Here is a 24862-nt window from a genome sequence, read left to right as displayed (position 1 = left end):
TTCTATTGTTTGACGGAAAGAAGTAGTGAAAGTAATAGTGATTCCGAGTGTGTAATACAATATGAATTCTGGGAAGCCGTTAGGCTTAATATGCACTGTGATCAAAGGCGAGGGGATTTAGCCCGCCGTCTCTTTCTCAAGTGATACTCTGAGAGGAGGGCGCGCTAAAACCGCTCGGTCGCTCGCTCGAGTGGGCGGGCTTGGACGTTCTTTCCTGAAGTGAGCGTGTTTCAGCTGCTGGCGCTGAGCGGCAGCGCGGTGGGGCGCGCGCACCTCGCGCAGCGCAGCGAGCTGCTCGCCGACCTGCTGTCGCTGCTGCATACCGGCAGCGAGCGCGTGCAGAGACAAGTAACCAATGCTCACGATAGCACAAAGTCCAGTCTATTAGAAAAAAACCTCGCCCACACCTTCAGAGTCCCCGCAGACAACAAATTCTTTATCGGCGCTAGTGCTTGTGCATAGTTCGCCAACAGTTGAGTTTGAAGGAAATCGCGCAGCTATTCAAACCGAACCGAACCGAATGTTATCTTTCTAATGTGTTTATTTGCATATGATGTTTATTTTTAGATTAAAGATTCGATTAAACAATCGGCCGATAAAAAGGTTGTAGTCTGTGAGGGCTCTTACTGTCAAAGTTTAGTTGGTGATATTGACCCCCATTAGAAAACGACTTTATTTGTTTGTATACACTTCTTATATATATCATACTATATGTTAAGCAGTCGCGAAATCACCGAAGTCATCAGTGATAGTCTGAATCTGTTTTTTTTTTCAGGTTATTTCGTTGCTGCGACGAATAATCATCGAAATACCACCACTAAAAATGTTAGCAGCTGTGAACTATGGCAATGATTTAGAAACTAGGTAACTTTCAATTTTAATGGGTGTAAATAACGATTAATACAAATTATTACTTAATTCCTTAATTTCTTTACAATTATATAAAAATCAAGATCTATTATAAATTGATTTGTGTCATCAGGGTGACGTTGATGGAGCACCTGGTGTGCTACTTGGGCAAGGCGGTGACGGTGCAGGTGAAGGTGAAGGGCGCGGCGGGCGCGGGCGCGGGCGCGGGAGCGGGCGGCGCCGCCACCATGGGCGGCAGCGTGGTGCCCGTGCCGCCCGCTGCTTGGTTCATGCGCGGGCACACGCCGCGCAAGCACGCGCACCTGGTTGCGAAACTACTTACCGATATGGCGGAGGTTAACTATCATACTCTGTTTTGTTCAACTGAAACTTAAAAAAAAATCAGAATAATTTTAACAAAAACGTTCGAACGGGAAAACCGTCATAATAAATACAAAAATAAGTAATATTTCTACGATACAATAGTCTAGATCTACGTCACTATTTGAGCTTTTATTGTTCACTGTGGCATGGCATAGGTCGCTTTTTAGTCTACCATCTCCGTTCGGTGCATTTCAAGTACCAAGGTCTACGGTTTTTCCATGGCCGATCACGTTTTGCGTTTTGAGGAACGTTTTCTTTTTTGACCGAAATTGAATGGAAACAAAGTTATGCCATATTTTTATGTAATTTCGTCTGTGTTGTTACTTGTACTCAAACTTCTGTTGGTAAGGTTTAATGTAGCTGGTGTTTGTGTGGTGTGTCAGGACAAGCTATCGGCGGCGTGGGGCGCGGAGAGCCGCGCGGCGCTCGCGCAGTACGCGGCGGCGCTGGCGCAGGCGGCGGACGCGGACCGCCGGCCCGCGCGCTGCATGGCCGCGCCGCCCGTCTGGATGGCTCTGGCTGCGCTCTGCGTCTGCGACCAGTCACATCTCGACCTGTTAGAGATATTACATTTTATGAAATAACTAGATTTGGCCCACCCATTTCTTATTTGAACCATTTAAGGATTGCATATATTGACCCGGATAACTCACGTCTTAAATCGAGTTTAGCTCGAAATGTTTCTGGCTAATCCGTAGCCCATCCTCTTAGGACCAACGCGACTCGACGGCTGCTGCAACACGCGCACTGACGCTGACATGCCGCATGACGATGAAAACGCGGGTAGTTGTGCGCCGGTGTCAGTTTCGTCGGTTAGTCGCACGAGCAGAGCGGCGGCGCGCAGTGCTTGTGTTGCAGCAGCTGCAGAGTCGCGTTGCTCCTAAGCAGAAGGGCTACAAAACATGTCGAGCTAAACTCGATTTAAGACGTGAGTTATCCGGGTCAATATATTTAATATGAGTGAGTCTCATGGTAGTTTCATGTTCAAAATTAAAGGATTGCTTTCAAAAAATGGTGAATGAGATGAATTTGTTTCTATCTCTTAAGTATATGTTTGTTTTTTGTAGGGAGTCTTCTTATCTGTAAAATTAAGTCTTATAGGTATGTAGTATAATAGATTACTGAAATACGCTGAGACGTCAATTCAAATTAAATAGTTCATCATGCATTTAAATTAGATAGTATTAAAGATAATCCAAGTGAGTTATTGTTTATTGCGTGTGGCAGCGTGAACGTGAGCGGCGAGGGTCGCGAGGCGCGCGGGCGCGAGGGCGGCGAGGCGCGGCCGCACTGCGCCAACCACGACGACGGCTCCACCGCCGCCGTGGTCGAGTGTCGCACCTGCGGCCCGCTCTGCGCCGAGTGCGACCGCTTCCTGCATCTCAACCGCGCCGCCAGGACGCACCACAGACAGGTTACACTAACGTTCAACCTTTACGATGCATGACTCAAACCAATAGTGATTGATTAAGAGTTGACGGCGGAGAACGTTAACAGTTATTTATAACTTAACCTAGTTAAAGATGTAGAAGTTCCAATTGTCATACCGTAATGTTTTATTTTGATTCAGCATAATAATACGTTTGACAATCGTTTTTTAGGGTTTCGTACCCAAAGGGTGCCAACGGAACCCTATTATTGAGACTCTGCTGTCTGTCTGTCTGTCCGTCTGTCACAGGGCTCTACCTCTTGAGCCGTAATAGCTAGGCACTTGAAATTTTCACAGATTGTTTATTATAGTGGCCGCGACAACAACAAATACTAAAAATAAAATTAAGTTACAAATTAAAGGGAGTCGTCATACAAGAAACGTGTTTCATTCGGCGGTTTTTGATTGCTAGGCTGCCAAGATGACGGCCCTCAGTTGCTAGGGGCAACGCCCGTGACCCTATGTTGTTTAATGTTTGTTTTTTTGTGGAGCATTAAGACTAAATAACAATTTATGATCCACAAACCTCCGACACACACTACAGACACTTCACAAAAGCCAACTTCAATAAAGCACTCACAGCCGCTGTATTTCATGTTTTTTACACTAAAAATGTCCGTTATAATTCATACTAAGTAACACTATTTATTTAGAAGGTCAAAATTTAAAATCTGGTTAAGATTTATTCACTAATTCATAATAAGTACGCGCCGTTCGGCCTTATTGCCGCGTTCAGCCACTTTTTATTTCGGCGCATGGCAAGAGTCTAAAGCGCTATTCAGCCTCCGACAGGGCGACAGCCAAAGAGGATGAGAATTTAAAATTGTTCTTTATTCAAAATACTTGCACCTAGTGCTTACATTTTGGTGATATGTTTTTATTAACTTGTAATGTAATGTAACTAATTATGCGTTTTCAGGTGGAATTCAATAATTTAAATAAAATATTAAATATTTCAACTTAAATTTGAAGTGGATATCTTCAACCGCTTGAGCTGAAATTTTGCATGCATGTATAAATCCGATGACAATGCAATATTATTATGACGTATAGCTGATCTGATGATGAAGTTAGATGTTGGCCATAGGAACTCTGTAATAAAACGACACGACCGCATCGATTTTGGTCTCATTTGATTCATCTTGACGACTACCTACTTTGGTAACCAGGGGCAAAAGGTACCGCCAACAAAAAAGCTTGTATTAGATTTTTTTACAAAAAAATATTACTGAAATATTTGTTTTTAAAACATTGTACGGAGGTGCGGAACCCTTCACGCGCGAGTCGCTCGCACTCGCACTCGCACTTGACCGATGTTTTACCTACCGTCCGGTACACCGTCGACGGTGTCTATAGCAGGTACACTCATTTCCGATAAAAACATTACGTGTCAACAACAGTGATGAAGAAGTACTATATTATATGGAGTGACGAGGCTCTCATTTCACTATTACACGACGAATAACAGATTTGCAAAGAGGAAGAAAGCGCTATCCGGATCGACATTCACGAGGGCTGCGGGCGCGCGAAGCTGTTCTGGCTGCTGCTGCTGGTGGACCGGCGCACGCTGAAGGCGCTGGCGGAGTTCCGCGGCATGGAGGGCGGCGTGTGCGAGCGCGCGCCCGACGCCGGCGCCGCCGCGCTCTCGCTCGCGGGCGTCTGCCGCTTCTGCGGCGCGCGCGGCAACTCCGGCCTGCTCGCCATCGGGAACGTCTGCGCCGACCAGCAGTGCCAGGTTGAGCCGCTCTCTCCACTATACTAGCTGCTCGGGCCTAGGCCGCACAACGGCTAAACCACCTAGGTTTTTAACCGCGTGACGCTGAATTAATTTAACTAATGCAAGCGGCCGCAATGCGGCCTAGCTCTTATACACGCCGCTTGTACTAACATTACGTATCCCTGCTAATTTGAAAAACTCATCATCATATCATCCCAGCCTTTAATGCCCACTGCTGGGCACTGGCCTCCTCTCAGAATGAGAGGGCTTGGGCCGTAGTTCTCACGCGGGCCCAGTGCGGATTGGGAATTTCACACACACCATTGAATTGTTTCGCAGGGCTGTACAGGTTTCCTCACGATGTATTCCTTCACCGTAAAGCTCGTGGTAAATTTCAAATGTAGGTAATTTCGCACATGAATTAAAAAAAAACTGTTGAACTCACGAACCTCTGCTTGAGAGGCGATGGGTCAAACCACTAGGCCACCACGGCTTCGAAAGGCTCATATTAGAAACTAATGTGTCCAACAAACCAATAAACACACTGAGCAAAGTTCACTTTGTAAGATATTGATCTTGAGTGAGCTATTTTGAAAGTAGTGTTGGATGACACAATAAACTGCTTGTTTTGCAAATCGATCATCCTTCAGATTTCCATCTCACTAATGAATCGCTTATGGGGAAAAAAGGGTACAGATAATTATCATCATCATCATAGCAGCCGTAGGATGTCTACTGTTAGTCGTTGGGCTCCCCCATAAGAGTTAATTATATGGAGTGCAAAAATCAGGAGAATGACCGAGTGAACGATTTATTATTGACTAAGGTCAGCAAACAGGTAAGAGAGCAGGTCACTTACTAAACTAAAGAGTGCAACATGCTTCAGCTGATTTCGACAAGTTGAATAAAGATAGTTGGAGGCGTGTTAACCCTTAATAAGGTAGAGGCGATTTAGCGACCACATGCATTGATTTGGAAAATCAACCTTAGTGTTTTAGTAATAAGTTACAATATTCATTGTAATTATTGTAAATACTACTAGCTTTAAAAATATCCTTTGCCAGGTATGTATTCGATAGCTAATTTGATTCTGTGGTAGTATGCTCCAATAAATGGGGCCTTATTAAGGGTTAAGAACGGGCATATATTTATTCTATAAACTGTACTGAATGAACTTGAATTGAACACTGTGCACGTATTGTAAAATGTCCCACAGTAGGAAGTGTAACGTGCTACGTACGCACAATACGGATAACCGCACGGTTTTATCACGCCGTCTCTTTCTCAAGCGATACTTTAAAGAGGGACGGAAAGTAGTTGCACTAACTGTGTTTGTCGCGCGGCCAGGAGCACGGGGTGTCGGCGTGCAGCCGCGTGCTGCGCTGCGGGCACGCGTGCGGCGGCGTGCGCGGCGAGCGCGCCTGCCTGCCGTGCCTGTTCGGCTGCGGCGCGGGCGCGGGTGCGGCCGCGGGCGCCGCGCCGCTGCGACAGGACGCCGACGACATGTGCATGATCTGCTTCACGGACCCGTTGCAGGCCGCGCCCGCCATACAGGTATACCATTCTTTTTGGGATTGACGCAATGTCATGTTATATTCCACCGTACTTAATTATATATTTTTTGTTATTAACAGTTGAAATGCGGCCATGTGTTTCACCTGCATTGCTGTAAGAAGGTTTTGGCCAACAAATGGATAGGGCCTAGGATTACATTTTCATTCTCAATGTGCCCCATTTGTAAGGTAAGTTAAGTATTTTTCGCGTATTTGTACCTGCTTTAAGTTATTAATGTATTGGCCACCTCCAATATTATTCGTTTCAGGACGACATGTGTCATTGGACACTAGAAGAACTGTTGGCGCCGATCCGACGGCTGCGCGAGGAGGTTCGTCGCAAGGCGCTGATGCGGCTCGAGTACGAGGGCTTGGCGTCGCCGGGCGCGGGCGCGGGCGCGGACTCGGCGGGGCGCGCGCGCGCACTGCCCGACCCCGCCGCCTACGCTATGGAGCGCTACGCGTACTATGTGTGCCACAAATGTGGGAAGGTAACCTTAAATTTTACTTACTAACGTGAATAAGTCTATCGTTTTTGGTTCAATCTCGTATCCTCACCTTGTTTGGTCACGTATGCCGCCGAGGGGAGGTTGCTATTGAGCGACTTGTGATCCAGGGAAAGGTTGAGGGTACCCGGCCACGAGGAAGATCGCCTATGAGGTGGACTGACCAAATAAAAGCGGCAGTAAATGGCTCATCATCACTACATGAATGCACGAGGAAGGCGGCCATCAGGGAGGAATGGCGGCGTGTTGTGAAGCTTGCCACCAACACCTGAAGCGATGACCACGACCACTCTGTCAAGAGTGATACCGACAAAGAAGAGAACGTGAATAAGTGCCGTCGATGAATTAGTATTTGTAAAATTCCTATCACCCGGTTTTTAACTAGATGTAAGCTAGATGTGCAAAGAAATGAAAATAATATTATTTTTGATAAGCTTTCCATATTACAAAGCAGTTGCCTGTATCATGATGTGATAGATGGTTGTGCCCTCGATCAGGATGCATGCAACCGCGACTAAATATTCCGCAAAAAGCGTTATTATATTAACTGTCAATCATGGAAACTGTTAATATGACTATTATTTGTGTAGCCGTATAGTCATCATAAGATGTTTAACAAGCACTGCATTGTACTTGTGACACAGGCTTACTTCGGCGGGCTGGCGCGGTGCGAGGCGGAGACGAGCGGCTGGTGGGAGCCGGCGGAGCTGGTGTGCGGCGCCTGCAGCGACGTGGCCGGCGCGCGCACCTGCCCCAAGCACGGCGCCGACTTCCTCGAATACAAGTGCCGCTACTGCTGCTCAGTACGTACTACCTTTACATAACAAAGGAAGCTGACTCGCAAGCGGGGCCTGATGCGTAGCTGCAGAATTATACAGTTGCACAAGCTCGTATGAGAGACAATGTGAACGCTGCCATACAATAAGTAGGTATCTTCATAATTATATTTAAAATTTGAATTTGACATGTTTTGTACAATACGGTCCACTTTCGTAACTCTTGCATTTGAATTTTAAACTTAACTCTTTTCATACTCGGCTGGGTTCGAAGGGGTTAGGTTAAAAGACATAATAAACAACCTTTTTCCAGATTTTAGAATAACTGTAATGTTTGTATCTTTGTAGGTGGCGGTGTTCTTCTGTTTCGGCACTTCCCATTTTTGCAACGCCTGCCACGATGACTTCCAGCGCGTCACCAATATACCCAAGCACCAGTTGCCACAGTGCCCGGCAGGTAGCGATTTTATTTTTACTCAATTAATATGATCTCAGTACGATATTGTCGATCGATTGTTATTTACTTCTATAGTTATTTTATAACATTCTTAATTGTTATAAAAAGTTAAGTGATCTTTTGTGACGTCTCGGCGGTCGAAAGTGACTGGAGTAACGATTGCCTTAGTTTAATTTTTAGGGTTCTGTACCCAGAAGGTGCCAACGGGACCCTATTACTGAGACTCTGCTGTCTGTCTGTCTGTCTGTCTGGCGGTCCGTCTGTCACAGGGCTCTATCTCTTAAGCAGTAAAAGTTAGACACTTGAAATTTTCACAGGTTATGTATTACTGTGGCCGCTATAACAACAAATACTAAAAATAAAGTAAAGGTACAAATTAGAGGGGGTCGTCATACAAGAAACGTGTTTTTTTTTCAGCGTCTTTTGGTTGCTTGGCGTTATTTGCCGTTGCTAAAGCGACCGAGTCGTCTAGCAACAACTAGCTATTTCGTTTTAATATTTACCTTTTAAGTTTGCGATTTTAATGATGTTTTATAAAAGCTTCGATAGCGGTTTATTCGTTTTTGTGCAAAATTAATAAAGCAACTTATGAACCACAAACCTCAATAAAGCCAACTTTGATAAAGCGCTCGCCAAATCCACACCGTATAATCACTGTTTACCTATTGTTTTTTACACTAAAAAAATCATACTAAGTATTTAACACTATTTACAAGGTTTATAATAAGTACAGCTTAAGATTTATTCACACTAGTCGAGCTTCTTATTATTTAATTACACAACATACGGAGTCCGCTGAATTTCCTGCGAATGAACCGCGCTGACAGACAGTCATTTTTTTCTGCCGCGGCGCATGGCAAGAGTCTAAAGCGCTATTCAGCCTCCGACAGGGCGATAGCCAAAGAGTATGAGAATTTAAAATTGTTCTTTATTTAAAATACCCGCATCTAGTGCTTACATTTTGGTGATATGTTTTTATTAACTTGTAATGTAATGTATGTAGTTATGTTTGTTCGGGTGGAATTAACATTTCAACTTAAATTTGAAGTGGATATCTTCAATCGATTGAGCTGAAATTTTGCATGCATGTATAAATCCGATGACAATGCAATATTATTATGACGTAGAGCTAATCTGATGATGAAGTTAGATGTTGGCCATAGGAACTCTGTAATAAAACGTCACGACCGCATCGATTTTGGTCTCATTTGATTCATCTTGACGGGTACCTACTTTGGTAACCAGGGGCAAAAAGTACCGCCAGCAAAATGCTTGTATTTGAATTTTTTACAAAAAAAAATTACTGTACTATTTGTTTTTAAAACATTGTACGGAGTTGCGGAACCCTTCATGCGCGAGTCGCTCGCACTCGCACTTGACCGATTTTTTTTATTTCCTTTTGGAAGTGTCCTCGGGGGTGGCAAATTTATAAGAAACCAATTATATTGATAATGTAAATGTTATTGTTTTATGGTGTCAGGTCCGAAGGGCGAGCAGCTGCCGGGCTCGACGGAGGAATGTCCGCTGCATGTGCAGCACCCGCCCACAGGCGAGGAGTTCGCGCTCGGCTGCGGCGTGTGCCGGCACGCGCACGCCTTCTAACGCTCTGCGCCGGCGCCGCCGCCCGCCGCCGCCGCCATGGAACCTCTCGCCCGCGGGACCGAGCCTGGCGTTATTCTAGAAATACCATCTCTAATCGGATCTGCCGCGCTGATCTATTATCCACTATATCACAGTTGTTACAACTTGTTTAAGTCCCAAATAGGTACCAAATTATATGTTTGTGTATATAGGCAGGGTAATTATATTCTTGCACTGTATTAAATGTAGCCCCTCGGAATTGAGTCTCAAGCCTAATTTATATGTTCAAGAAAAATTCTGCGATTTGCACTACCTTGCGTGGACGTAAAGCAAACATGGTCAAACAAAAGGTAAATTGAAAATCGTAATGTAATATAACTAGCATAAATTTTCTTGCAGGTCTAAACAGGGCTTTACGTGTAAATTTTAATTTGTATCAGTGTTTTTATTTTTAAATAATAATATTACAAGAGGACGTAGGGAAACTGCCTATCTCATTCGTTTGTCTTTGTTTGCGACCGCACAGTTAGTAACGAGTATGATGTAACTATTAACTGTATAGTTTAGGTATGTGGGCCATCTATGCTGCATTTAAGATAACATTAAAAAACCGGCCAAGAGCGTGTCGAACACGCCCAAAATAGGGTTCCGTAGCCATTACGAAAAAAATTAGTAATATTTTTCTGAGGATTTCGTATTTTATACGGAATCTTTTAAGTTTAGGTATATTTTATGCTATTTACTCAGAAACTACTAATAATTCTCAAGCAAACTTAGCCGTTATAGTTTTCCTTGAAAGTTTGATATACTTACTACCATCGTGAATTTTTAAAAAAAATTGCACCCACCGGCTTAGATTTTAGAGGGGGAGGGGACGCGTGATTTTAATGAAAATTTGCACTTTCAAGTTGAATATTTCGCAAACATATCACTGAATCGAAAAATCGTCTTAGCAAACCCCTAATGGTTTTAAAAGACCAATCCAACGATACCCCACACTATAGGGTTGGATGAGAAAAAAAAATCACCCCCACTTTACGTCTATGGGAACCCTAAATAATTTTTTTTTAATTTTTAATTGTACCATTTTGTCGGCATACTTTACATATATATCCGTGCAAAATTACATCTTTCTAGCATTGATAGTCCCTGAGCAAAGCCGCGGACAGACAGACATGGCGAAACTATAAGGGTTCTGTTTTTGCCATTTTGGCCCCGGAACCCTAAAAAGGAAGCTGAACGAAGCAAGGATTCGATACCTTGTCATGTCATGTAAATGTTGATAATAAAAACTACTTAAACCAATAATTACAAACTAACATGATTTAAGTTAATATTTTATGTAGGTAATTGTATAGATGGCCGTGCCTGTATATAATTTTTTTTGGGTTCCATAGACAAGCAGGGTTCAAAAAGAACCCTATTGATGTCATTTGCGAGTCCGTCTGTCAGTCGTCTGTTACACAGGTTTTACCAGCCAACAGTTAGAACTGCGGCCTTAAAATGTTCACGGTCAATTTATTGTTTTAGTATATTGTGTCTTAAGGGCGGTAAATAAAGAATTACGAACGAGAGTCTATTAGAAGCCCGAAGTCGAAGACTGAGGTCTTTAATGAGTCGATGTTCGTAATTCTAGTACCGCCCGTGCGCCATACAATGTTTTTCATCACATTTGCGAGTAAAATTTTATATTTGTTCAAGAAAAAATATAATTCTTCCAAATATTGGCGATAGTTGGCTGTGCTCTTGCGCAGTGTTGCCCTCAATCCTCAGCAGAGCAGCAACGGCGTGTGCATGTGGTCCACGTAGTCCTGCAGCAGCTTTGCGCTCATGTGACGGGCATGACAATTTTTCACCTTGGGCACAAGAACATTATTTGTACGCGCATATGACTCATTTACAGTACCACCTGTTTCATGACAAGCACATAAGGTCGAATAGTTTATTGGGGGGAAGGGCAAATCAATAGCTTGCATGTTACGACCTTTTACTCAAGTGTGATGACGTACAGTCGTGTCTAATCTAGTAAAAAGTCACGCAGAGAGTTAAGAAGCCAAAATTGTTGAAAATATAAGAGATTTTCGAATTCTAGAACGAAAAAGTGTCGCACTAGCGGTACAATTACAAATCTCATTTTCTTTCACAAATATACACATAATTTTACTTAGAAATGTGATGTAAAATATGTCATACTTAATTTTTAACTACTCAAAAAGCCTCATCGTTGGGTCTTTAAAAACTCTTTAAAACAAATTTACCGTTTATTATTAATGTAATTATTCCTTTAAATAGACATCTATTAAGATTTCTATTACATAGTCATAAATAGACTTTTTAAAACAATACAATTTTAAATAAAACTCCAAATAAGGCAGTATACTGTATTGATTTTATAAAAAAAAAAACAAGAGAAGCCTTTCGTGAGAAGATCTTGCATAACTTTTACAATAAGTGTCATGAAAATTTACATTCAATCAACTTTTGTTACATCGTTAATAGGTATCGATATACGCGGTTAATAATATATTTAATTTTAGATTGTAATTAACAATAGATCCTAAAGGCTGCTTTTCCTGTTGAAATAAAATTGAGAAGATCAAAGTGTCGTATAGAATATTTGAATTCAATTGTACTACTCTAATACTGTTAATAGCAAATAAAAAATAATATATATAACAAATTTATTTCGTATGTCAAGAGTGTAGCTAAATGACGTCTTTTTGACTTTTACTGTATTTTTTTATCAAATTAGATGCCTGTTACCAAAGTGCTTTTTGTGACATTATTTGTATGTGCAATATGATCCCAAATAATTTTTTGATAACTAGTTTTGATATTTATTTACAATAAACAATAAAGCTTATAAAATTGAAATCTCTGAGCTTCAGACGTGTGGATTGTCCCTGTCTAGATATGATTTCACAATGGATATTGAAATAAATGAGCCTGTAATAGTAACTTTTTGTGTTACAATTAATTTCTCTCCATCTGCAGTTAGAAGAGTCTAAATGTAACGATAAGAATTATATGTCCTATCTGTTTTAAATAGGTCAATTTGTTTAAAAACAAGTGTTACTACTAATCATTTAGGAGATTCTGGAATAGTATGATGAGATTTTAATGAAACTTTCTGCGGTTGTAACGGTAAAGAGCCAGAGACAGTTAAGGACAGACAGGGCCGAGAAAAATCAAAACTACTGAACATAGAATCAAACTCTTGCGTTAATCTAAATTTGCATAATGAAGATGACACTAAATCGATCGCTTGAGTAATAATAATTCATCCATCGGACTTCCTAATCACAGATTTTTCAATGAAATATCTCTCGGAAATTCAGTTCGGTAAAGTTTGAAAGTACCTAATTTTTATTCGATACGGAGCTAGGCTGACTCAGAAAGCATGTGACCTTATTGTAAGAACTCGCAAGTGAATAGATAATTATTTGTAAATAAGTGGAACTGATACGAGTGTACGTACTATTATCACAATAAATAAACAATTGTTCGCTACATATTTGTAAAATTATTGTTCTGAGTCAAGTGTGGCATGCCATTCAGTGTATCCATTCCGCTAACTCCACAATACTAGCCAACCCAGCCCCGGTATCTGTGGACAAACATCGTGCTCCACTTGAGAGTCAACGTGTCATGTAGATAACTCTATTGCAAGATCGATACAATTTAGAACCGTAACTGACGTTATCCGTTTATCTCGAGTTTATCTGCAAAATGTTGCCCAATCGTTTCTCGAAAAGCTTCCCTGGTGCAGTGTCTCACTTCAAATTGCAAATGCTATTCCTCCAACACGTGAGCAAGTGATGTTGTATTATCCGTTCCTGGTATTTAGTTAGAAGTGTGAAGTGAGAGACTTTATACCAAGATGATCGATTCCTTCAAGTTAAAGGTAGGTACTGTTCAGGTCACATGTACCGAGATGTGTTAAACGCATGATCAACAATTTTTATAAATTATTATGGTAGCACGATATTTTTGTCTAGAATCTATTACCTCAGAAGCGAGGTCATCTCCGAAAACAAAATTAGCGGTTATAAACAAGTGTGGCATAAAGTTTTAAATTGCTTTGCTTTCCGAAGGGATTGGTCGCTTCCCTCCTGATGATTTCGTATTCAGGTGAGTTACGAAGATGTCAAAAATGTCCACGACTAAAGTCGTAAAGGTCAAAAGACCATTAAGTGAGGTTCTTCTTTATCATTAAGTGAGGTTCTTCTTTATATATTTTTTAAGTCTGTCTGTCTGTGTCAGTAATCATCTATATGACCCCACACGCCGTAACATCTTGCTTAGGAGAGCGGCTTTGCGAACACTGGATAATTCTAGATAAATACCTATGTAACCTAAAGTGAGGAAAACGTCTATTTCAAACTCGACATAAGTATCAGTCCCCTTGCTATGGTCTGGAGCTGAAATAAATACATATCTCGTAAAATTTGTAGGTATTACTTTCCTCTCTCGTTGAGTAATCTACTATTGTAATCGTTTTGCAGGGTTGGCTGAGATGGCCACTTATCCGAGCACATCTTTGCACTTTAGCAGCGGCAGTCAGCTTCAACAGTACCTGGCGCGTCCCTCGGGAAGCGTTTCGGTACGGCGGCGTGTCGTACTTACTGGTACTGACCGTCGCTATGGTTGTTATTGCTCTACCGGGCACCCTGCTGCAGCTGGCTATAGGGCAACTCAGTCAGCAAGATGCGGTTGGCGTTTGGAGAGCCGTGCCCTTCTTTAAAGGTGACATAAGTGTAGGGGAAGCTGTTCTACCTCGTACAGTTTTTCCTTTTTTGATTTTTAGAAAAATAAATAATAATGGAATAAACGCCAGATATTAAAATAATTATCTCAAGATACATCATTAGGATATGTTATTCGATAAAAAACTAAGCGATTCGTTTCTTCATTTCGAGACGGTAGGCTTACGAAAAAAAGGGAAAAATGTCCAAGGTACATACAACACCCTGGTGTACGAGTACCTTGAACATTCGAGTTTGTACCTTGGACACGAGATTTTGTGTCAAAAAAATATTTAATGATTATTTGTTCCATTTCTTTATAGAATCGATGACTTATTTACTGGTTATTGGCACATAGCAACATATTGTTTTATAGATTCAAACAAATAGTTACCTTAGTTTTGGGTTTAGATGCTGATTACATGATGAAATCATCTTGATCAAACGACTCAATTACTTAATGTTAACTAAAATACCTTTCAGCATCAAAATATGATCGGAACAAAAAATATATATTCTTTTACTATTCAATTTCATTGGCCAAGGTACAACGTATTTTTAGTGTCCTAGGTACAAACTATCCAGTTTTTTAGGTAAAAATGCGTCCAAAACCCACATCAAAGTCAAAATCAAAATATCTTTATTCAATTTAGGCTATAACAAGCACTTATGAATGTCAAAAAAAATCTACCACCGGTTCGGAAAAACCTCTGTTGAGAAGGATCCGGCAAGAAACTCAACGAGGTATATTTTTTTAAACAGATTTACAATATTATTGAATGATATCTACCTATACATCACAAGTATTTAACACAACTATATTTTTAACACAGTAGGTTCGCTATTTGAAGGAATCGCTAATGCGGATCGGAATTATTTCCAATATCCCTGTCCATGATATAATCATTAACTTTATAATACGCCTTACATATTAATGTCTTCTTGACAATAGATCTGATTCGATTTAGGTTTAGGCTGAAATAGCTCTTTTGATCCGTAGCTAATTAAAGTATTATAGTTCGTTAATTTTTATTAAAAAAAAATAAAACAATTAATAAATAAGCTTCATTTTAAGTTAAAAAAAGTACTTTTTGTAAAAGGGATTTTATTTTCATGATTTTCTCCACACAGCACATTCAGCGTTGCGTTTCGTTACTAACTTTACTTCGATACCTCCCGCCGACGGTTCAAATGGCATAGCACATGATATTTAAATAATGCGGGAACCGGGAACATTTAAATTTAGACGACTGTCCGAGGTAAAACTATGGCCAAGGTACAACAGTTTCCCCTACCTCTATACTTATGATGCAATTAAATAACGCATAACTTGTGTGCGTAAACCCTAGCACGAGTTTTTAATTTAACAATAACCTACCCTTACAAAGTAGCTGTAGCTGCTTGTCAAAATGTAAATCCCATTTATTCCCTATCCCGTGGGAATTTCGAAAAATCCCTTCATAGTGTACCTCTATGTCACTTAAGGTATATATGTATGCTAAATTTCAAGCGTTTAGCTTCAGCGGTTTGCGCTGTGCGTTGATATATCAGTCAGTCAGTCAGGACTTTGAATTTTATATATATAGATAGATGGCGCATGCCACGTAAAAATAATGTGACCTATTTTCTAGGAGTCGGCTACATGAGACTGCTTATTTCGTACGTGGCCAGTATATACTCAATCATTTATGTTGCAATGACTACAACCTACTTTCTTTACGCAATGGGTAACTCTATTCCGGTTTGGGAATGCACTCTATCCAGTATGATACCAGTAAGTTACACTTTATTTAATTAAGTATTTGGTGAATGTGCTGATCATAGTAATGGTACCTAACTAAGTACCAAAAAATATTCAAATTGAAATCTATTTTTTGTTCTCAGGAAAGCTACGAAGATAGTTACAACGAAACTACGTGCCTGAAGTAAGACGTTTAGTATTAATTGTTTAAAATAAAATGCTTGTACCGATTAATTAGTTGACTGTCCAAACCAAAACTAAGACCTCTATGATTTTGAACCCCGTTTACTTGCACTGTTTTGAAGTAAACGTACCAAACCTCAACATTAACCCAATTTATTTTGAAAAAATAAATATTTAGAGAACGAACGAGGTAAAATTTTAACAAGAACAGAATAAACAACTTTACAAGACTGTTACTTGAATATATATCCCAACTGTTCTAATAAATTTTTGAGCAGGTTAATTTTTTAGTACTTAATTAAGCCTTTTTTTTCAGTTCGACTTTTCTGGGGCCACTTAGAGAGCAGCCAGAATATTACATTGCTTTATCTTTAATAGTAATAGTGTTGTGGATAGTTTTTCCTTTTATGTGAGTAAAGACTACATTCCAGAAAGTAAATGTATTTTATTATTCATATTTAATTATTAACTGATTATCTACTTAAAGAACAAGTTTGATTTCAGACTTTACAATCCCGTAAAATTGATGAAACGGATTTTATACGTCCTAGGACCATTGGTTTTCCTACTGCTGCTGGTCTTGTCTTTTTGCATTGGAAACTCTGACAATTTTGCCACAATACAAAGACAATTTGAATGGCGTCATTATATGGAATCAAACATTTGGCACAGTGCTGTGACTCAAGCCTTATGGTCGTCACAAATAGCAGGGGGCTTCCTTATATCGTCTGGTGATACGATATACTTCAGCACTAATGTCCAGTGGTGAGTATGCACCTGCCTAATTGATCAATTCTTTTGGCTCACTTCCAAACAGACCTTTATGGTAAAAAGACCCATATTTCGATAAATTAAGGTTCTTCCCAAATAGTTTTGTTATAAATTGTTAAACATGCTATCACTGAATGAAATCTTTGCGCATGAAGTACTAATGCAGTTTATTATTAAGTTGTTTATCGACCTTTTTAGGGTTCCGGAGCCAAAATGGCAAAAACGGAGCTCTTATAGTTTCGCCATGTCTGTCTGTCTGTCCGTCCGTCCGCGGCTTTGCTCAGGGACTATCAATGCTAGAAAGCTGTAATTTTGCACGGATATATATGTAAGCTATGCCGACAAAATGGTAAAATAGAAAATACAAAAAAAAAATTTTAGGGTAACTACCTCCCATAGACGTAAAGTGGGGGTGATATTTTTTTCTCATCCAACCCTATAGTGTGGGGTATCATTGGATAGGTCTTTTAAAACCATTAGGGGTTTGCTAAGACGATTAAGAGAAAAATATTACTTTAATTTTTTCGTAATGGCTACGGAACCCTATTTCGGGCGTGTCCGACACGCTCTTGGCCGGTTTTTCGTAATAAATTTGGCTCTACCTACTTCCACGTTCGTGAGTGGTTGCCCCCTGTTGCGGGATATAGTTTTCAATAGTAAATTAGGATAATTTAAAAAACGAACATAATTAATACGTCAGGTATCACTTAAGAAAAAGCTTCAACATTTAAAAAATTTAAATGTAAAACCTCTGTTTTTTGAGTAGCTCTTAATGAAATAATAATATGACGTAAATCATTGAAATTTTATCCAGTATCATAAAAAAATTGCAGAGCCATAGCTTTACCTGTATCCTTTGTTTTCTGTTACTGATTTTTGGAATTTCCCGCACTTAATTTTGTAAATCATTTTTAATTTATGTAAATTAACCATTAACCCTATTATCTCAAATATAACAAACATACTCGTACCTACATGATTAACGAATAATATACAAAAGTATGCTGGTGGCAATGCCGCTGGAGTAATAGTACGTTTGGGCCAAGTACGATGCGGAGGGGTATTGATTTATTTTGGTTTTATTTATTTAATTTAGTTTTATTTTATTACAATAACTTATTCTCTTTGATGTGTAATAGAGTATTTTTTTTTCATTTGACATTGTTTCGTTCAATTTAATTTGACTTAATTGGTATAATTTGTAATGAAATTACTTATTAAATTGTATTTTTTTTGTATTCTATAATATAAATGTAGCAAAAATATCTAAAAAGTCCTTAATTCGGTAGGTAGTGACACGAAATAGGGGACTTACGATAAAATAGAAGACTGTTATTTCGTGAGAAAATTTAATTGTAATTTTTAAAGACTTCTACGCTTACATGTAACCTTTATCTATGTCAAACAAAGCACTATTAAAAGCTTCATTCAAATGCCCTTGCCACTGTCGTTAAGCTTTACAAGTAAGAGCAAGCTCCTTACAGCAGCAAGTAGGTAGTTAGGGTTAGGAACACGCACGCCACAAAGCTGTTCTTGGCCGACTGACATTTTCGTGCGTTGTTTGGTTGCTGAAAAATTGGTATTTGATTTCTTAGAGATGAAATGAAGGATTTGCTTATGTATTACGCCAGAAAGAAAACTTACGAAAAAACGTACCTGATAGTAGTATCACGAACTAGGGACCCTTTACATTTCTCTCTTGCAACACCATACCTACACAGAACTTTCTGGAAATATTTCTAGGAAGGTACTAGGTACTTTATTAATCCTTGACACATGATGTAATTTATTTCCTTAGGTCGTCATTAGCAATAATTGCAACGAATATAATACTTAGCTGGTTCGGCATGTTGTTTTGGTTCGCTGTGGCCGGTAGCGACGAACGCGATGTATCCGCTCTGGCTGTGCTAGTACAGATGTTCAAAGCCGCCGAATATCAAGAATTGAACGTTACTTGGCCACTGCTTGTATTTGCTGCCCTATTCTTCTCGGGAATTATTACTATGGTAATGACCTCTTTAGTTATTTTTTAAATGCTGCACTTCATCGCAGAAAGCGTTGATAAGAAATAAAAAAATGTTTTTTTAATTGGTGATTATCTCATTGTGATAATAAATAGAAAATTAAACCATTCATTCTTTCCTATTAATATTCAAAAATATTAGAAAAGAATTATTTCATTATAGATACTAATACTATTCTAAATAACAAATTATCTCTGTTGGAAGAACCAAAAAAGCAAAGATTTATAACTTACCTACATTTTTTTATTTCTTAGGCTAGTGCGACCAAATAAAAAGTAACGGCAATCGATGTCACAGCTTGCCAAATCGTGACTTTTGATTTTACTACATTGTCTCTTGTCAAATTAAATAGTTTATGGCATATTTACTCCGGTCAATATAGACATTTCAATTTACATAAATTCCGATAAAGCTGAATTTTGGTGAAGACCTTGAGTACACCATTAGGAATAAACTGTCAAAAGTCCCCATTGATACCATATGTGCTAAAAAAAGTTACTCGGGGTCAAAGGTAAAATTTTGAGGTTTTTTTTTCCAAACACGGTATGTTTTATCATAAAGTAGCTTAGGCAAAAATTATAGATCTTAAAATTATTTACAAAAATGGTCCTCGTACTTTTTTTTCTAAGAATTACAATTCCTAAGATATCGCGATTCTAAAAGTTGAAGGAGTCACGGTCTTCACGATAGCACATCTTATGCTACGTATACAGGTTGACTGGTAATTCTACCTATTCCTTGAAAGGAGTTATTCTAGAGCTTATTTGCAATGTTTTTGGCCCTGTAAACTAGGGATCAAAATACAGTAGTTTTCGAGCTATTCGAGTTTTTTCGAAAAAACACCACCATTTCAGGAATGGTGATTCTCAGGATCATTTTTGTAGATAATTTTTAAGATCTACATTTTTTTCCTAGGCTACTTTTTCATAAAACTTACAGTTTTCGAAAAAAAAAAACCTGGAATTTGACTTTTGACCCTGAATAACTTTTTTAGCACACATGGGATCAATTGGGACTTGTGACACTTTATTCCTAATGGTGTACCCAAGGTCGCCACCAAAATTCATCTTTGTCGGAATATACTCGTATGCACTTAATTTGACCACTACTCTTATGTCTAAATTGTGCGGATTAATTGTGTTGATTTACAAATTCTAAACCTATTGTCATCAAGGAACGCGCCTTTCTTGGCGATGCATATGTTTTGATATTGTCTTCCGTTTTCGAGTTCTAAAATATCGTGTACGTACATTATTACGTACAAAAATCATTGAGAGCAGTTGTTTTTATTATTGTATAATTTAGTACGAGTATGAGTGATCCGGATAGAGGTATTAGTGGTTCTCTAAATGTTAAACAGAACCTGTGGCAACACTATGGGTCTAAGAGTATCTTAAGAGTCGCCAGTACGCTCGCCGCTAATCGCATTTTCATACAAAAGTAAGTAGTTTCATTCTAATTTACAAACAAAACACTGAAACAAAACAAAACTTTTGCTTATAAGTAATTAGTTTCCGTTCATACCTATTCAATGTCACAAAATAAAATCACATTAATTTTAAGTTTTGTATGAGAAATGGAAATTCTTTTTTGTTTTGCTCCGTTACATTTTATTTTAACGAAACCTAATTACAGGCATCGTAATGGCTGCTCCCATTATAGTTGCAAAGTTGCGTTTTGATCCGTAGTGCTGCTTGTAAATTAGAATAAAACTACGTTTGTATGGGAACGCGAGCATACTGGGGACTCTTAATAAAGCGCTGTTAACATTACTAGGTACTTAAAAAGAAGAGACCAAAGCAGTCCTCTTCGCGTATCACACAAAAACATAGGCATTTTTAAATTTAAAAATACACGTAAGTATTTATGAGCGTTTATACCTGCTGAGCTAGCAACGTTGCATTTTTGTTAGTTTTTCTCGATTATTTAATGAAATTTAATTAAATTAGAAATGTGGTCTGATAGAATTGTTCTTAATATAAGTATAAGTTAATGTGTCTACTCCAATAATTATTCGTGATAGACTTTTATATTCTTTAAAACGAACAAATGTTTATTAACGGTTCTCTTTTGAACCGCTTTTTTTTAGCTTCTTGCCTAAAAGTTATCTGAAATGTATCATTGAGAATAGCATCATACTGAACCCTGAGTTACATAGAGTTTTATGATGTTTCAGTTGACGTTGCTGTATCCACTGTACGACCGTTTCCGTCGGGCCGGAGGCCATGGATGGAGGTTGATATCGTTTTCAAGTTCGTTAGTGGGCGCCGCGGCTGCTCTGGGTGTGCTGGTAGGGAGGCTGCCAGCTTTGGCGCTTCTGGAAGACATCGCTGTGCCCCTCCTTATTAGCATTGCTACTGTATTCGAAATTGTTGCTTTTGTGTTTATTTATGGTAAGTGTAAGTTTTGCCCGCGAATGAGTATATAATTTACAAGAAATTAATGCAATGCTAAATTATCTATTTGTAATGTATGGTTTTGTTGTTGTTTAAGTCTTCTTTGATTTTTTCATGCAGGTTGGAAGCCCTTAGTCGAAGATGTAGAGTTCTTGACAGGACGTGAACTAGTGAAATCCTGGGTGATGGGCTGGTGTGCTGCTCCCGGAATAATTCTACCTTTTACTATTTGGTGGCTAGTGATGCTGTTCAGTAACACCACAGATTGGACAGAGCCTCCATGGGACGCTATTACTGTAGTTGCTGTGACGTCATTAAGCTTTGTTATTTTTTTTGCGTTTGCTATTGCATCAGTTATAAAACAAGTTCAATACGACTGTTTAGGGGTAAGTGTTAAATAGTCTACTTTTATTTATGTAGTAGTTAGGGGTAGGTATTTGTAGCTATAGGTTAAATGAATAAATTTGAGACAAACCGTATTAAATGTTAATGTGTTTACTACATGATGTGCACATTATTATCATTATAGTTAGTTAAGTTGTAGTGCAGATATTGATTATTTTTTCTTAACTTCGCACCGGTCGCTCGGCTTGAATTTAGTGTACTTGCACTCCACGTACCTAACTGATAAGTAATGCGTATCACGAAATACCAGTAGGGACGTTTTCCCTTAGTTACTCATAGTTCCGTATCCTCTTATACAAGGAGGGCATAACCTTGCCTGATGTGCTACGCATGTTTGTCCTTGTAAGATCCGAGTTATGTAAATCCGCCATTTTAATAAAATTTGTATAGGTATTTGCCACCATCAGTAACACGACTAAATTTCCTTTTCAGAAGGTGAAGACGTCATTTCAGCCGTCAAGGCACTGGGGTCCTCGCGATCCAATAACTCATTATTATTGGTTAGCACGACGAGAAGAAGTCGGGAGAGGAAACTTGCCGTCCAGATATAACAGGCGCCAGCTCGGACAGATGTCGGGAGGCACGAGCTTCCTGAACATACCTCAGGAAATCAACACGAATAATAAATTTGTTCAGCAATTTTCTGCTGACAAAAAGCGATCCAACTCTGATGACTGGTTGTATACGAGACATAGGAAAGAATACATAGCTCAAGTATTCCATATATCAGCTGGTAAGATGCGTTCCAAATCATTGGAGTATCCTGTTTGGCCTGCGATTGTTACGAAAATAAAAAGTTGTGCCAGAAATAAAGACTCAGTAGCAAGTAGTAATTACGTTACTCCCCCAGAGATGTCGGGATCAATGCAGTACTCGGACCACGAAACTACAGATACAGATAAAAATGAAAAAACTCAAGTTCTCAAATGAAGTTCTAGTCAAAATATAAAGTTAGTTTCGTACATTATTTATTTACTGTTATTATCACCTCCATCTGTTTACCTTTAAACAAGCAATTCTTGTAGGTATATATGAATAAATATAATTTTTTTGGGATCTCAGAAACAGCTCGAGGATTTCGAAGCTTGTTTTTTGTAAGGTGTTTTTCGGGGAAAAAAAGCCGATGCAGCTCAAGATCTGGAAAAAGGAAGGGATGTTCAGTTTTGGGCTGAAGGAAGCTCGGTCACTAAAGTATAATTATAAAGTTTGCGTTTCGAAATATATTTTCTAGAAAGAAAAGTATTTTTCCAAAACAGAGGGCATTCTTAAATTCGGCTGCTTTGTGTTTGTGGTAGTTTATTTATTTCGATTTTGAAATCTCTTAAAGTAGGTATGTAATATTTGTCACCCTCTTAAAAAATCGAGCGGCGATAATAGAAAAAGTCAACTACCTACTTACTTACCTACTTACTAATCTAAAGTTAATAGACTAGGGGTTAATTGAATCTAAAGTTAACGATCACGGCGCGATGGTACAGTCTAGTGCAAAGTTATCGACATGGCCAAAGTTACAATAATGTGTATACTTACACGACTTTATGCACTTAACATTAAGGTCGTGTATACATACATATTTTTGTAAATTTGGCCGTGTCGATATCTATGCACTTGATTGTACCTGTAATGTATGACGTACTATACTGAGGACAAAATTCCTTTGTGGAACCAGTTTACAAAATATAATTTCTACAAATTAGCACATACGTCCAAATTTTCATGTACGATGTGTACGGTGCCTGTTCTGTATTTATGGCCGCAAAGTTTCTCCAAGGCACATTTTTTTTCTTAGCTATTTCGCTCTTTGGAGAAGTAATATTTTCCGTTTCATACCAATTGCGCTCCATGTTGTTGACGGTTAAAAGTCTTTAATTTTGAACATGAAACTACCTTAAAAATGGGAATGGAAGGGTAAATAAACGAGCAAGGTAAACCAAAATAAGAAATATGACATCAAAAGATGATCATGCTTCTTGTTAAGAGAGGTATAAAGTAGAACTTCGCTTAATACAGTTGACTTGATTCTGCTGGCAAAAAAACAAAGAGCGTGTTCTCCAAAGTTTACTTCAAGTAAAATTGGTCATTGGTCCGGCAACAAGTTTTGTTATTATTTTTCGATAATGATAAAATTTATAAAGCTAGTTGAAAATTACTTGGCGTAGATACACCACGTGAAATTATATTTCTTATATACCTTTGTACATTTAAGAATTAAAAGTTGCTTGCGTACATACGAATCTTTCTTTTTCCTATTACTTAACGCTTAGAACTACAGAAACATTGGGCGGTGTTTTTTTTGCGATTTGGTATGATTTGATCGACAGAGAAAAATAGAGTTCAAGCCTTTTAAGTCAATCAAAGGAAGGAAGGAAGGTATCAATGTGCTTCAGGTTAAGAGATGAGTGAAATAAAAAGAAATTATAGTAGATTTAAAAAGCCGTGGTGGCCTAGTGGTTTGACCTATCGCCTCTCAAACAGAGGGTCGTGGGTTCAAACCCCGGCTCGCACCTCTGAGTTTTTCGAAATTCATGTGCGGAATTACATTTGAAATTTACCACGAGCTTTGCGGTGAAGGAAAACATCGTGAGGAAACCTGCACAAACCTGCGAAGCAATTCAATGGTGCGTGTGAAGTTCCCAATCCGCACTGGGCCCGCGTGGGAACTATGGCCCAAGCCCTCTTGTTCTGAGAGGAGGCCTGTGCCCAGCAGTGGGACGTATATAGGCTGGGATGATTGTGATGATGATAGTAGATTTTATGCCGAGGGACTAAAAAGAGCCATAATAAACCCGAGGTCGTTCTTTCGATAGAACTAGGGCGGCTAAGGAAGTCTGTGGGTGTTTATAAATAAATAAATATAACGGGACAATTAACACCAATTAACCTAGTCCCAAAGTAAGCTTATAGCAAAGCTTGTGTTATGGGTACTAAGCAACGGATAAATATAATTATTTAGATAGATACATACTTAAATACATATTAAACACCCAAGACCCGAGAACAAACATTCGTATTTTTCATACAAATATCTGCCCCGACACGGGAATCGAACCCGGGAACTCAAGCTTCGTAGTCAGGTTCGCTAACCACTAGGCCATCTGGTCGTCTATGACTTAATATTGATGTAAAAAACATACATTTTACTTCAAATGTGAGAAAAAATAAGCAATAAAACTACGAAAGATAAATTCTATATCATTTACTTAGCTCCGTTAGAAAATTGACGCAAGCGCCCCAGGGAATTATGACTTTTGAAATAAAAAATACTATAACATACAACTTAAACTTTTCCATTAGGTATTAGATACAGTCTAACACATGCTAAAAACGCTAATGCGACAAGCTTTT

General features: G+C 39.0%; 2 protein-coding genes across 2 annotated transcripts in view; both read left to right on the top strand.

The window, feature by feature from the left end:
* hiw (MYC binding protein highwire) overlaps positions 1-9354 on the top strand; it is a 104236-nt gene extending 94882 nt beyond the window's left edge. The window contains exons 63-74 of the mRNA XM_074095223.1: positions 235-348; positions 776-864; positions 983-1205; positions 1617-1789; positions 2461-2647; positions 4131-4397; positions 5727-5933; positions 6014-6121; positions 6202-6423; positions 7083-7241; positions 7563-7671; positions 9152-9354. Of these exons, the coding sequence (XP_073951324.1) occupies positions 235-348; positions 776-864; positions 983-1205; positions 1617-1789; positions 2461-2647; positions 4131-4397; positions 5727-5933; positions 6014-6121; positions 6202-6423; positions 7083-7241; positions 7563-7671; positions 9152-9273 (1980 nt within the window). The 3' untranslated portion in view covers positions 9274-9354. The remainder of the gene's footprint in view (positions 1-234; positions 349-775; positions 865-982; positions 1206-1616; positions 1790-2460; positions 2648-4130; positions 4398-5726; positions 5934-6013; positions 6122-6201; positions 6424-7082; positions 7242-7562; positions 7672-9151) is intronic.
* A 3453-nt stretch (positions 9355-12807) lies between these two features.
* LOC141433040 (sodium- and chloride-dependent glycine transporter 1-like) lies at positions 12808-22484 on the top strand. Its single transcript, XM_074094870.1, has 10 exons — positions 12808-13156; positions 13758-13998; positions 15629-15771; positions 15882-15922; positions 16238-16330; positions 16426-16686; positions 18491-18698; positions 20893-21109; positions 21233-21498; positions 21950-22484. The coding sequence occupies exons 1-10, from the start codon at positions 13133-13135 to the stop codon at positions 22445-22447; spliced, it is 1992 nt and encodes a 663-aa protein (XP_073950971.1). The 5' UTR covers positions 12808-13132; the 3' UTR covers positions 22448-22484.
* Positions 22485-24862: the final 2378 nt, after the last annotated feature.

This window comes from Choristoneura fumiferana, chromosome Z (assembly GCF_025370935.1).
Source record: "Choristoneura fumiferana chromosome Z, NRCan_CFum_1, whole genome shotgun sequence".
Classification (NCBI taxonomy): domain Eukaryota; kingdom Metazoa; phylum Arthropoda; class Insecta; order Lepidoptera; family Tortricidae; genus Choristoneura; species Choristoneura fumiferana.
The sequence above is the reverse complement of the archived record's forward strand: the minus strand, read 5'-3'. Positions and strand labels throughout refer to the sequence as shown.